Source organism: Mirounga angustirostris, unplaced genomic scaffold (assembly GCF_029215605.1).
Source record: "Mirounga angustirostris isolate CCGP_5_RB_7025 unplaced genomic scaffold, mMirAng1.0.hap1 SCAF_9, whole genome shotgun sequence".
Classification (NCBI taxonomy): Eukaryota; Metazoa; Chordata; class Mammalia; order Carnivora; family Phocidae; genus Mirounga; species Mirounga angustirostris.
The window spans coordinates 134,320,342-134,332,914 of record NW_026991717.1 but is presented as its reverse complement, the minus strand read 5'-3'; the positions used below and the strand labels follow the sequence as shown (position 1 = coordinate 134,332,914).

At 56.5% G+C, this 12,573-nt stretch overlaps 1 protein-coding gene across 1 annotated transcript; it reads left to right on the top strand.

The window, feature by feature from the left end:
- The first annotated feature begins 1,618 nt into the window (after positions 1–1,618).
- SERPINA1 (serpin family A member 1) lies at positions 1,619–12,214 on the top strand. Its single transcript, XM_064571533.1, has 5 exons — positions 1,619–2,169; positions 7,486–8,144; positions 9,516–9,786; positions 10,959–11,106; positions 11,972–12,214. The coding sequence occupies exons 1-5, from the start codon at positions 2,165–2,167 to the stop codon at positions 12,161–12,163; spliced, it is 1,275 nt and encodes a 424-aa protein (XP_064427603.1). The 5' UTR covers positions 1,619–2,164; the 3' UTR covers positions 12,164–12,214.
- The last annotated feature ends 359 nt before the right edge of the window (positions 12,215–12,573 follow it).

Genomic DNA, 12,573 nt, shown 5'->3' with positions numbered 1-12,573 from the left:
GCTTGAATGCAAAGAGGTGTGCCTGGACAAAGAGCACCATTCCCCCCATCTTTCTCCCGCTCAGACCCCAAAGCATCTGAACGGGCTCCCGGGCCCAAGACACATCCCCAAATATCCCATGGTAATCGGCATCGACTTAGGGCCCACCTGGGCCGAGGCTGCCTCGAGTCTTACATGAAATCATCTCATGCGCTCTTCCCAATCCTGGTACAAGCGATATATCTTGTCCTGCATATTACGGATGAGGGAACTGAGGCACTGGGAGGGTCAGTGGTGAAGCTCTCACAAAGGACAGGGGTGGAGTTCAGGCTTGAACCAGATGTTTGGCTCCTGAGCCCATGCCTTCACCACGGCCCTACAATGAAGAAGGAAGCCAGTGCCTCTGGGGGAGGGACCCCACAGTGAGCACGGGGGGACCCGAGTGGGAGTGTGCCCTGAGAGCCTGGTGCACCTGTGTGTTGCATGGGGCAGTGCAAACAGTCTGGTCCCCACGCTCTGTGGCTGTGGGGCCTCTGAAGTGTATCTCCGCCCTCCTGACCAGCCTGATCTGCTTGGCCCAGGGCCCCAGGAGGGGTAGGGTGTCCCCAGAAGCTTCTTATTTAAACCAGCCCACAGCATCTTCCTAGGACGCATTCGCGCCCAGGGAATCAGCCCAGAGGCTACTATCAACAATTCCAGAAGTAACTGAGTGGACAAGACATTCTCCACCATGGCTCCTGGTTCTAGGAACACTGTCACCGAGAATGGTCCCTAGGTGCCCTCCCCCACCGCCAACCAGGATTCTGTCCTTGCTCGGTTTCCCAGATCATCCCACCCCTTCTTCCTAAGATATGTGTCCAGAGGAGCTCTCCGCAACAGGAAATCCCAGGGGAGTAGGGGCCACGGAGCATGAGGATCGGGAGATAAGGAAGGGCTGAGCATGGAACATTGGCTCAGATGGGACAGGGCCCCGGAGCCCCTCACGTGCTCCCCTCCAAATGTCCCAGTCCCTGCTGGGATGTCTTGCATCCCTTTTGTACCCAGCCAAAGTCTGTGACACACACCTCTCCCATACCCACAGACCCTTCCCAGCTTCCGTGGGGCTCCAGCTGGGCATTTCTCAGGTGGCTCAGTCTTTCCCTCTATGGCGGGCCCTGGAAAGCTGCCAAAATGCCAGTGCCAGGCCCTAGGCCAAGAGGGTGACACCTGCTATCTCCACGAACGCCCTGAGCCCAGCGCGACCCTCACTTTTACAGAAGCTCAGAGGGACTGGGTGACTCGTCGGGGTCACACAGGCTGGACACAGCTAGAACAGCAGATGACAAGCAGGACTGCCTGGGCCAGGGAGGGCCGGCTGCACCCGCCTGGCTACCCACAGCTTTGTGTAAGGCCACGTCCTGTCCCAGTTCCCCGCCCCTCCTGGACCTGCTGCCTCTGACACCCAGAGCCTCCCTACTCCCAGGCTGGCAGAGACCGTGCACTGCCCAGGTGCATACAGAGTCCCAGAGCAGAGGAGAAGGAGGAGGGAAAGGCAGGCTGCCGCAGGAGGTGTGGAAGCCACCACAGCTTAAGGATTGGAGGTAGAGGGGGCGTAGGGAAGTGCCTTCCCACCAGCCCCGAGGCCACCAGCTGAGGGAGCCAAGCTTGGCAACAGCTTGGAAGGTGGGGCACTTGGCATTGCCCATCCACTGCAGGGAGGTGGGAGGGGCAGCTGGGTTTGGAGGGAGGCCATTGTACAGATGGAGAAACTGAGGCATGGGGCGAGGAAGAGATGCCCAGGAGGTATGGAGGCCAGGCCTCACCTCAGTCAACACTCACCTCTCTGAGCTGTGAGGGGATGGAGAGCCCCGGTGGGGAGAAGCCCATCCAGCCGGCTGAGGGGAAAGGGCCTGAAGCCAGATGGTGGAACTGGGGGATCGGGATGGGAGTGGGGAATCCTCCCCTCTCTGAGCTCGTTCCTGCTCCTGGCTGGAGGGTGGTATGAACTCCCCTTCCAGGGTCACTGAGAGCACTGAAGGAGAGAAGCCTGGGGGGCATTCTGGAAGCTTCCCCCCCCCCACCGCAGTGACACCAGGGAGACCCATTGGTACAGGTGGGGCCCCATCATAAAGGGCTCGCTGTGCACACTCAGCACCGTGCTCTGGACTGACCCAGAACTGCCGCACTGAATCCACTCAGCAGCCCAATGAGGTGGGTACCGTTGTGATCCTCATTTTACAGGTGGGGAAACTGAGGCACGGGGAGGTGAAACAGCTTGTCTGAGATCTCACAGTCACTGAATAGGGGAGCTGGGTTCTCAGGTCTGAACCTATGTGTAGCAGAGGAATCTGCGGGCCGTTCACCTGGCACAGTCCCACATTTGGGACCAGGGGAATGAGAGAAGGGACAAAAATGCACTCTGCCCCTCCATCAAATAGCCACAGAGAGCCTGCCGTGTGCCAGGCAGCCGTCAGAGCGCACAGAGAGGGATGTGGTCTGCTTTTGGTGTTTAAAGAGATCACAGTCAGGGGAGGCCCAGTCAACCTCAACCCTGTACCACCACCTCCCCCACTGCCAGTGCCCCGGGGATCTACAGTAGCTCCAGAACAGGGCCACATTCCCAGGAAAATTCAAGCGTATGTGGATCGTATTCCTCTGCTGGGAGCCACACCCAGTGGAAACAGTAGCAGGCTGAGGCTGGCCAAGAATTCAGCCTCGTCCTGCCCAGAAAGCCCGGAGAGCCAGGCTGAGCAGACCCAGATAAAGAGCCCACTGTGTGCCAGGCACTTTACAGAAGTTATTGTGCACAACCGCGCTAGGGGGCGGGACTTCCAAACCCTCCCCCCCCCCCCCCCCCCCCCCCCCCGTTCAGAGAGGTGAAGCAGCTTGCCTGAGGGAGCGCAACCCCGCTTTATAGATCTACCATCTGACCCCTGGTCTGTGCCCTGGGCCACCCGGGCCGGCCCAAAGTGGCTGTGTCAGCATCGGGCATGGCCCATATTCCTCCTCGGGAAAATCCACAGAGTTCGTATCTGGGGCTACCTTGGTGACTATGAATGAGCAGCCTCTCCACCCTGGACCTCTGCTTCCTCCTCTGCCAAAGGGGCTTTTCGCTTCCCCGCCTCCTCCCAAGGCAGCAGCGCATCTCTGGCGGGAGACATCTCAAGGGGCCTGGGTAAATGGTAGCTCTCGCTGGGCCAGCCAGTGAGAATTCCCCAGTGGGAGGGCAGGCCCCCAAAGGAATGCTGTCCCCAAGAGTGCCTGAGTCATGCCACCTCTCCGTGGATGCAGGACGCCACGGTTTATGAGCTGGGTACAATGACTGCCTTTGGTAGACGGGACAGAGGGCCGTGGGCTTCCTGGGCAGGGCACGCACGGGTGGCGTGGGTGGACAGTTCAGCAGTGGCCTCTGGACTTAGTCCCTGTTTGCTCCTCCGATAACTGGGGTGACCTTAGTTAATATTCACCAGCAACCTCCCCCGTCATCCCTGTGGGTCCACGGCTTAAATAGACACTAGAGACAAGGCCCTGTCTCCTCAGCCTTGGTCACCGGCCCCGGCCTGGGACAGTAACTGTAAGTATGCCGTCCGCTGGGGAGATTCCCCGGAGGTCCCCATGCCGCCGAGCAGGCCCTGGGGATGCAGGGAGGATGGAACAGGCTGGGGCTGGAGCCCCTGTCGTCATGGCAACAGCAGCCCCGGAGGTCCCTCTCCGCTCCCAAGCCTGCCCCGGGGATACACTGGCCCTCGGGGAGCCATGGGGAAGTGGAGACCCCAGGAAGGAGCACACCTCTGTGGGCACAGCTCCTGTGTCCCTCCTGTTTGTTGTCCCTGCCGGCCTCACTACCTTCCCCGGGCTTCCCCTTCTGCGGGTGAGAAAGGTAAGGCCCAGAGAGGGACCGTGGGGAGCCCAGGCTCCCATAGAGACCTTGTGGGGAAGCCAGGCGGGACCAGAGCGCAGAGTTCCAGCCACTCATGGGCTCTCCATCCTCTGCAGAAACGCCCAGAACAGAACCATGCTGGACCCCCTGTGCGCGGTGGGTCTCTGTGCACCCTCATGCACACAGAGATGGAAGATGGGAAACCGTGGAGGGGGCCCCGGCTCGGGCTTTCAGCTGTGCTCCTGAGCCCTCGCTCTAGCCAGCGGGCTGCTGAGCTCCTTACATGCGGTCGGCCATTTGAGCCTTAGGACAACCTTCTGGGGTGGTTACTGAGATGATTCCCATTTTACAGATAAGGAAATCAGGAACGGGGAAGCTCATAACTTGCCCCAAATTACACACTATCCAGGATTCCAACTGGGGCCACCTAGCTCCAGAACTCACCCTCCCAAACCTCTTCCTCCCACCAACATAATTTTCTTGGGTCTTAGGACCCAGCTGGGGAATGGGAGAAACCCAGGTGGCCTTGAGGCCTCTTTGATGCGGGGTGACCCTGGGCCACTGCTCAACCTCTCTGTCCTCTTGGACAAACTGTAGACAACCTTTGCCCTCTTTCCTCTCACCCCACCCTGGCCCCCCAGCCTTGATCTCTGGAGCATGGGAAGGATATAATTTTTCTGTCATCAGTTCTTGGAGATGGGGGCTACAAAGATGACCAAGGCCAAGGCCACCAGACTCCTATGCAGTGCTCCGAAAGATCCGTAACTATATCGATAACAGCTAAGCCTCCCTGACAGCTGACTTTGTGTCAAGCATTTCTTGGCACTTTGTACATATTTAACTGGCACAACAGTTCTGTGAGGAAGTGCACCCTTGTCATCTCCAGGAAACGGAGTTTCAGAGAGGTTAATTAACCTGTCCAAGGTCACACAGCTGCTATGGAATTGAACTCAGGCATCGTGGCCTCAGAGCCACTGGCCAGAGCCACATGCGATGCCCTCTTCATTTAGCCCGACCACATCCAAGCATTTTCTGTTGCAAGGTCTCTGGCTTTAGCTTTGTAAACAGAGAAGGATTGAATGTCAAGTCCTAGAATCAAAATGCCCAGCATTAAATCCCAGATTCATAAGCAACCAGGTCTGTGGTTTTCAGTAAGTGGCTCAACCTCTGGAGGCCTCAATTTCTCCACCTATAAAATGGGGCTAATAATCATTCCCGCTCCACAGGGTAAGCGTTGAGGGGACATTAGATGAGACAGTGAGCATAAAACACCTGCTGCTTACTGGGTGTGACCACCGGGATGGTGATGCTGGTGCTGGTGTTCGTTCGGCACGGGCTTTGGCAGCTAGGAGGCAATACATAAATACTCGGAGAATTGAATTTAAAATTCTCCAAACTCAGAGGTAGTTCCTGGCCTAGCAGGGGCCACGTCTCTGGTCCTGGGCAATGTGGCAACTGGCCAGGAAGAAATCTGCCGGTTTTTACACGTGCACCCTACCTGCGCGCAGGTACGGGGAGAGCTTCCACACCTGGCAGGTGCCCGCCCGCCCACCCACCGCCTTGTTCGTCCCTCACATCTGCCTGGTGAGGGATTCTTTTCCCCACAGACAGGAAGCCATGGCTCAAAAGAGTGAGGTCACCTTCCCGGGGCTACTTGCCCAAACTCGGCAGGGCTGGGTCACACGTGGGCTTATTCAGTGTCAGGGTTTAGCAGGTCGTTGATGCCCCAGTGGCTTTCCTGGACCTCCCTGGGTCACCCCTGATCATTCCTTTTGTGCTCATGGGTGGAATAGAATCCAACCAGGTAAAGAGAGGGCTCACTTCCTGTGCCCCCACCTGCACACTGCTCCCACCAGCCCTGGACGCCGGGAATGTCACCGTGACGTCTTCATTCTTTTGGTTTAAAGCTTGGTCTGTCTATACACCTCTGGGTGCTTCACTATCTACCTTACCCACTCCCGTTGCCTTCCCCAGCATTAGGTTTGGGGGGATGCAGGGTGCGGCCTTTGATAAAAGGGCATGGAGAAAGCAGAAGTCTGGGGTCCCTGAAGTTGGAAAGATTACTTGAGAGACAAAAGGAAGCCGACAGGAGGCCCAAGCCCAGTGTGAGGGTCCCTCGGGGCTACGTATCACGTAGCGTGCGGTCCATCAGGTTTGGATTACTTAGAGGCACGAAGGCCAGAGAAAGGGTGGCGAAGAGAGACCAGTGCTGTGCTTCATTTTGTTGTTTGATTCGAAAGAAACTTTTATAAAAAGCCTGCGACGATAGCCTTCCTCATTTCCAGCTTCTTCCCCCCAGGTTTTCAAATTCCAAATTCAAGGATTCCTTTGTCTTTGTGTTTTACTAAAATGATGAGTTTAGTTCCATGAGAAATAGCTAGCCGTGCAGCTGCAGGTACACTCTCCTCTGCTTGGACCTCAGTTTCCCCATCTGTTAGGGGAGCAGGTTGTACTCAGGTGGTGCAGACTGGTGGCCCTGAGGCGGGGGCACATCTGGGAGCCACGGAACACATGTCCCTCCCCTGCCTGCCCTCCGAAGGCTTCTGATTTGCAACCCCTAGCAGGTTCTAGAGCCTGTCAGTGTGAGGTCTGATGCATGGACTTATTTCACAAAATTCTCCCAACACCCTCACTTTCTATATGAGGTAGAATGAGAACCAGGGAGACCAAGTGGCCTGTCCTGGGTCAGATGGTTGGCAGTGACAGAGCTCACATTAGAACTCAGGGCTGTCTGAAAAAGAGATGTTTTTTTAACTCCTACACCCCACCCCACACACAAGTACACAACCCCCAACTTACTGGAGAAATCAGTATCTCTACAGCCCGCATCTCTGCCAGGCCCAGAGCCAGGGCAGAGGTGGTGATGAGGATGGGCAGGTAACCTGACCGCAGGGACCGCAGCCCATTCGTGTGGCTGAGGCCACAGATGCATGTGGGGCTGCCCTTCGGCTCAAGCAGAGCGGCTGGGGGCTGAGGTTCACCATGACTGGTGAGTGGGGACAGCCCTGCAGCTCCATGCATTCTGGCTGTGTGTCACTGGGCAGAATCTTACCCTCTCTGGGCAGCAGCTTCATGTCCATTAAATAAAAGGAGCTAGTGGAAATGTTCCCATTCCACATCCAGTCATAGCTGAGCCTGACCTGGCCCGATCCCTGGGTAGTCGTGCACCCATACATTGTGCTTCCTGTGCCTCAGTTGCCCCTTATGGGAGACAGGGGCTGACCCCTGCGCCCAGGGCCACTGCAGGGGGTAGGGCAGCCGTCAAGAGCAGGGACTCCCACCCAGGCGGCCCGGGTCTGTGATTCTGCTCCTGCTACTTTCCTGCTCTGTGGCCTTGGGCAGGTGGCTTTAACCCCTCTGGCCTTCGGTCTCCTCCTCTGTGAATGGGCAATGGCCCTGTGCCCTAGGTCACGGGTCATCAAAGAGGACCATGAGCTGAGACAGCCAAGTGCCTAGAATGGGGCTCGGCACACGGTGAGCCCTGTAAAGTCTCTGCTACTGTCCTGTCCTTGCGTGATGAGGACGTAGGAGAGTGCTTGGCCCAGCGCCGGGTAAACTCCGGATGCTCCACCTGGGGTCAGTCAGTGGCCGGGGGACTCACCGTGTGGCCTGACTCGGGCGTGGTGCCCCTCCTCTCTCTCTTGCAGGACAATGCCATCCTCCATCACCTGGGGCCTCCTCCTGCTGGCAGGTCTGTGCTGCCTGGCCCCCCGCTCCCTGGCTCAGGGTCTCCAGGGAGACGCTGTCCAGGACACAAATGCATCCCAGCACAATCACGAGCACCACCGGGAGCCAGCCTGCCACAAGATCGCCCTGAACCTGGCTGACTTCGCCTTCAGCATGTACCGCCAGGTGGCTCACGAGTCCAACACCACCAACATCTTCTTCTCCCCCGTGGGCATCACTACAGCCTTTGCGATGCTCTCTCTGGGGGCTAAGGGTGACACTCACGGCCAGATCATGAAGGGCCTCGGTTTCAACCTCACTGAGAGAGCAGAGAGTGAGGTCCACCAAGCCTTCCAGGAACTCCTCCGCACCCTCAACCACCCAGACAACCAGCTGCAGCTGACCACTGGCAATGGTCTCTTCATTACTGAGGGCATGAAGCTACTGAATAAGTTTTTGGAGGATGTCAAGAACCTGTACCACTCAGAAGCCTTCTCTATCAACTTCGGGGACACTGAAGCGGCCAAGAAACAGATCAATGATTATGTAGAGAAGGGAACCCAAGGGAAAATTGTGAATTTGGTCCAAGATCTTGACAAAGACACAGTTTTCGCTCTGGTGAATTACATTTTCTTTAAAGGTAAGGTTGCAACACCAGCCTGAGCTGTTTCCCACAAACACATCCAAAAATATTCTCAAACATGCAGTTGTTAAACTTTCCATAGCGGTGCAGAATAAGTGGGCAGTGAGTCTCCACATGTGTTATTTGGTTTCCCACACACTACCACTGTCATACTTTCCGCGATCAACTAAGGTCAGGCAATGATGGGTGGGACAGTCAAATCATCATCTTCTCTGCAGGACTTCTCAGAGCCTTCAATGTCCTAGTGTGCCTTGTCGATCCCTACCAGGGAGGGAGGTAAAATAGACAGTTTTAGCAGAGTGTATGAAGGGACTGGGGTTTCTTGGAACACAATTTCTGATAACTCCAGTGCAGTGGAAGCAGGGACACCTTTGGAGTCAGAAGCACCAGGGTTGGAATCCTTCCCTTACCGATTATTAGCTGTTTGACTGTGGGCAGGTCATCGTTCCACTTTGAGGTTTCCCCTCTGTGACGGGAACATAGTAATACCCTTGTTGTCAGGTTTCTGTGAGGACTGAACAAGTTACAAAGAACACGGAACCACAGGCTCATGTAACAGGTGCTCAACTGAACTTGAATCTCAACCTGGCCTCCTCCCTGAGGATGGCAATGTGGGGGGCCTGTGGGCCGCAGAGGGCACTCTAAGGTAGTGGAATAGCCCATGGAGATGGCCTGGTGGGGGAGGTAAGAGTGAGGCCAGGGTGGCCTCCTTCACTGCACCAGCTCCTCATTCTGGAGGCAACAGTGCAATGGAGAGCCCTGGGCCAGAGTCAGCACGTCTTAGGTCCCAGCTCTGCTGTCCAATGGGAGAGTTGGGCGCAGGGGCCCCCAGGGCACACCCCCCCCCACTCTGACTTGCCCGGACAGGGCCGCTGTCTTGGCGTGGGGGTGGGGGGGTGGGGAGGAGCTACCCAGGCATCTGCATTCTGCACGGTGATCCAAGGAAAGCTTTGGAGTCGGAGGGAGAGTGATTCCCTGAATGATAAGAACCGCCCGCTAACAAGGGGCAGGGAGACTCGGACAAGGAGGTGCCGAGTAGGACTGATGTCAATCATTTTCCTTTAGAATCTCCCAAGCCACCCTCAAATAAGTAAGCATGAAATACAAGTAAAAATCCTCACTCTGCACATCCAGCTTGGCATCCCTTAGCCTCCATAAGATAGACATTCTGGATCCTACTCAGGTCTTGCATTGTTCTCACAAAAGTCCTTTCAGTAGATTTCACAGCAGCCCCATTTTACAGCTGGTGAAACAGGTTCAAAGAGGAGGATCTCAGCGAGGAGGTGCAGGGCTTTTTTATCCCCCCCCCCCCCCGCATTATCCCAACCTTCTCCCACCTCTGACTGAGGCCACCTTCCTTCTCTCCAGGCAAATGGGAGAAGCCCTTCCAGGAGGAGCATACCACAGTGGAGGACTTCCACGTGGATGAGCACACGACCGTCCAGGTGCCCATGATGAGCCGCCTGGGCATGTTCGACATCTATCACTGTGACAAGCTGTCCAGCTGGGTGCTGCTCATGGACTACGTGGGCAACGCCATTGCCATCTTCATCCTCCCCGACCAGGGCAAGATGCAGCAGTTGGAGGACATGCTGACCAAGGAACTCCTGGCCAAGTTCCTGGAAAACAGACACACCAGGTGATTCCCAAAGCAGAGAACAGCCCGGGCGCTGCCTCGTCGGGACCAGCCACCGGGAGGGAGGGTGGACCCACATCCCATGGATCGCACAACTGCGCATGACCCGATGTCCCGGACACAGGCTCATGTCACTCCCACCGCACCGGCCGGGCTCTGGGAGAGGGACAGTGCCCACGGGGAGGAGACCAAAGCCCTGTGTCCTTGGGGACTCCCCCCTCCCCGGACACTGCCGCTTCCCTGTGCCAGCACCCGGAGCAGGGTGAGCAACGCCAGCATGAGCCCTGGAGAACCGAGAAAGGAGACATGGGCTTCTGGAAAGGGAAACAGTGGATGTGGACTTAGAGGAGGGACAGTCAGGGCTAGAAGGGGAGAGCTCGCCTGGGGACCAGAAAAGCACAGGCCCAGGTGGGTTTGGGTTCCTCTGTCACTAGACCAATGCGGTTTGGTGAGGTCCCCAAGTGAAGTGATATGTGAGCATGCAGCCCAGATTCGTGCATCACTGGGTAGTCATACGATGCCCAAGGCCTCAGGAACTAGTTTATCGGGTCCACTCCAAAATACGCATACTTTTATAAATGCATGCAGTAAGAATATAGAAAAATAATCAAATACATTAAAATTAGAATTAAGAAATAAAATTAATATCCAGAAGATGATATAATACACATATACATACATAAATAAATATAAGAATAGAAAAGAGCATAAGGTTAAAATTAAAATAGCAGTTTTAAGACCTCTTCCCTGCCCCCCGCCCCGGCCCCACGGACCTCACCCCTGTGTTCCCTGCACCAGAGGCTGAAGAAGGAGACAAGGTGGGGTAGAACCCAGAGCCGCTCATGGGAAGCCTCCATGCCCATCAGCTCACTCTGGCAGACCCTTGATGCAGGCCCTGGAGAAGTCCCCATCTGGGGGGACCTGACCCTGCAGGGCAGTGTGCTAAGTGCTCCCCAGTGGAGTGCCCAGAGGGCTGCTCAGAGGAGGCAGGAGGCAGCCCCTGAGACTTTGCAGGACAAGCTCATCCCTGTGACTCTACATTCTTTGGCCCCGGGGGCTGGAGGAACGAGAAATAGAATAAACCCATGCACACCTCCAGTCCTCCTGTGGGAGGGAGAAACAGCCAGAAATGAGACACTCCATGTGTGAAACCCCCTTGTTTCCTGTCATGACAGGTCTGCCAGTTTACGTTTGCCCAAACTGTCCATCTCTGGAACCTACGATCTGAAAACCATCCTGAGCAAAATGGGCATCACCAAGGTCTTCAGCAACGAGGCTGAGCTCTCAGGGATCACGGAGCAAGGGCCCCTGAAGCTGTCCAAGGTGAGTTGTCCCTGGCGTCTGTGGGTCAGAAGGTGTCACAGCATGTACGGGACCATAGCTCAGAGGTGGTCTGGGGAAGGGACAAAGGGACACAGACGTACCTGCGGACCGAGGTCCCTGAGGAGTGCCACTGAATCTACTGGGACTGGAATGTGTGCAGGTGACAGTGGAGGAGGGGTCTCACGGGCTTCTGCCATGCTAGGGACTTCCTGGATGCTGGTGGCACTGACCCTCTGGGTCATCTTTGGCCAGGGCCTTCCCTTCTTTGGGCCTCGATGGACCCATATTTACCAAGACAGGCTTGGGCTCAGGGATTTCAAAGAACTTTTGTCCCCTGCGTCTGGGACCCAGGAGCTACTGGCCAATCACAGAGTCTGAGTTAACAAGTGATTTTGTCTAAAGATGACATTTATTCAGGAGAGTGGAAGGTGACCAAAGACACCACTGCAGCTCAATGGCTGGCTGGGAACTGAGTGCCTGGCGTGGACCAGGCACAGGGAAGGTCCCCGTCAACGTCCTGGGCCCCCGGGCACTTGACATCTGATACTGGAAACAAGACAGGGGCCAAGGAAGACGAATCACGGGGAAGTCTCCCTGCTGGGGTTGTGGGCGGCTTCCTGGGGAGGCTGAGAAGGTTGGTGAAAGTAGGGTCCACCGGTGGAGTCAGGCAAGGGCTGGAGAAGGTGCTGAAGGCCTGTGTGTTGTCTGTAGCGAGGGAGGCCAGGGGTGGGGAAAGACAGGCTGGGTGGAGGAAGGCCTGAGTGAGCCCCTCCCTGGGCCCCTGCTCCCCTCCTCTGGCCTTGCTCCCAGGCTGGGGGAGGGGACAGCTCCGCTCAGCACAGGCCCCTGTTCTCTCTCCCTGCAGGGGCTGCATAAAGCTGTGCTGACCATCGACGAGAAAGGGACAGAAGCTGCCGGGGCCGTGTTTACGGAAGCCATCCCCATGTCGATGCCCCCGAGTATTGACTTCAACAGCCCCTTCCTCATCATCATCTATGATAGAAACACCAAGAGCCCCCTCTTCATGGGAAAGGTGGTGAACCCCACCCAAAAGTAACTGCCTTTTGGGTTCAGCTCCCTCCCGAGATGACATTAAAGAGTGACCCGGCCCAGGCTCGAGTGTGACGTGTGAATCCTTCAGCCCCTCATCTCTCAGGTCTCCCTCTCCGTCCCCAGGAAGTGGGTGGGACGGTCACAGCATGTCCCCTGTAGGCACTGTCCTACCCTGTGTCCTACTTACACTGTCCAGGAGCTGTGCTAGGCCAGGAAGAAACACTGCCAGCAACACACCATTTAGCGGCTCTTCCGCAGTCACTATGCAAAAGTCTAGGCTCTCGGTCTCATCTGGGAATCGCCCAGGGGGATCGCAAGGGCTCAGATACCAGCCCGCAGCCCCCACCTCCACCAAGCATCCGTCGCCGGCTAAGCCCCCTAGCCCTGGTGCTGCTCGCGGTGCCCCCCATGAGA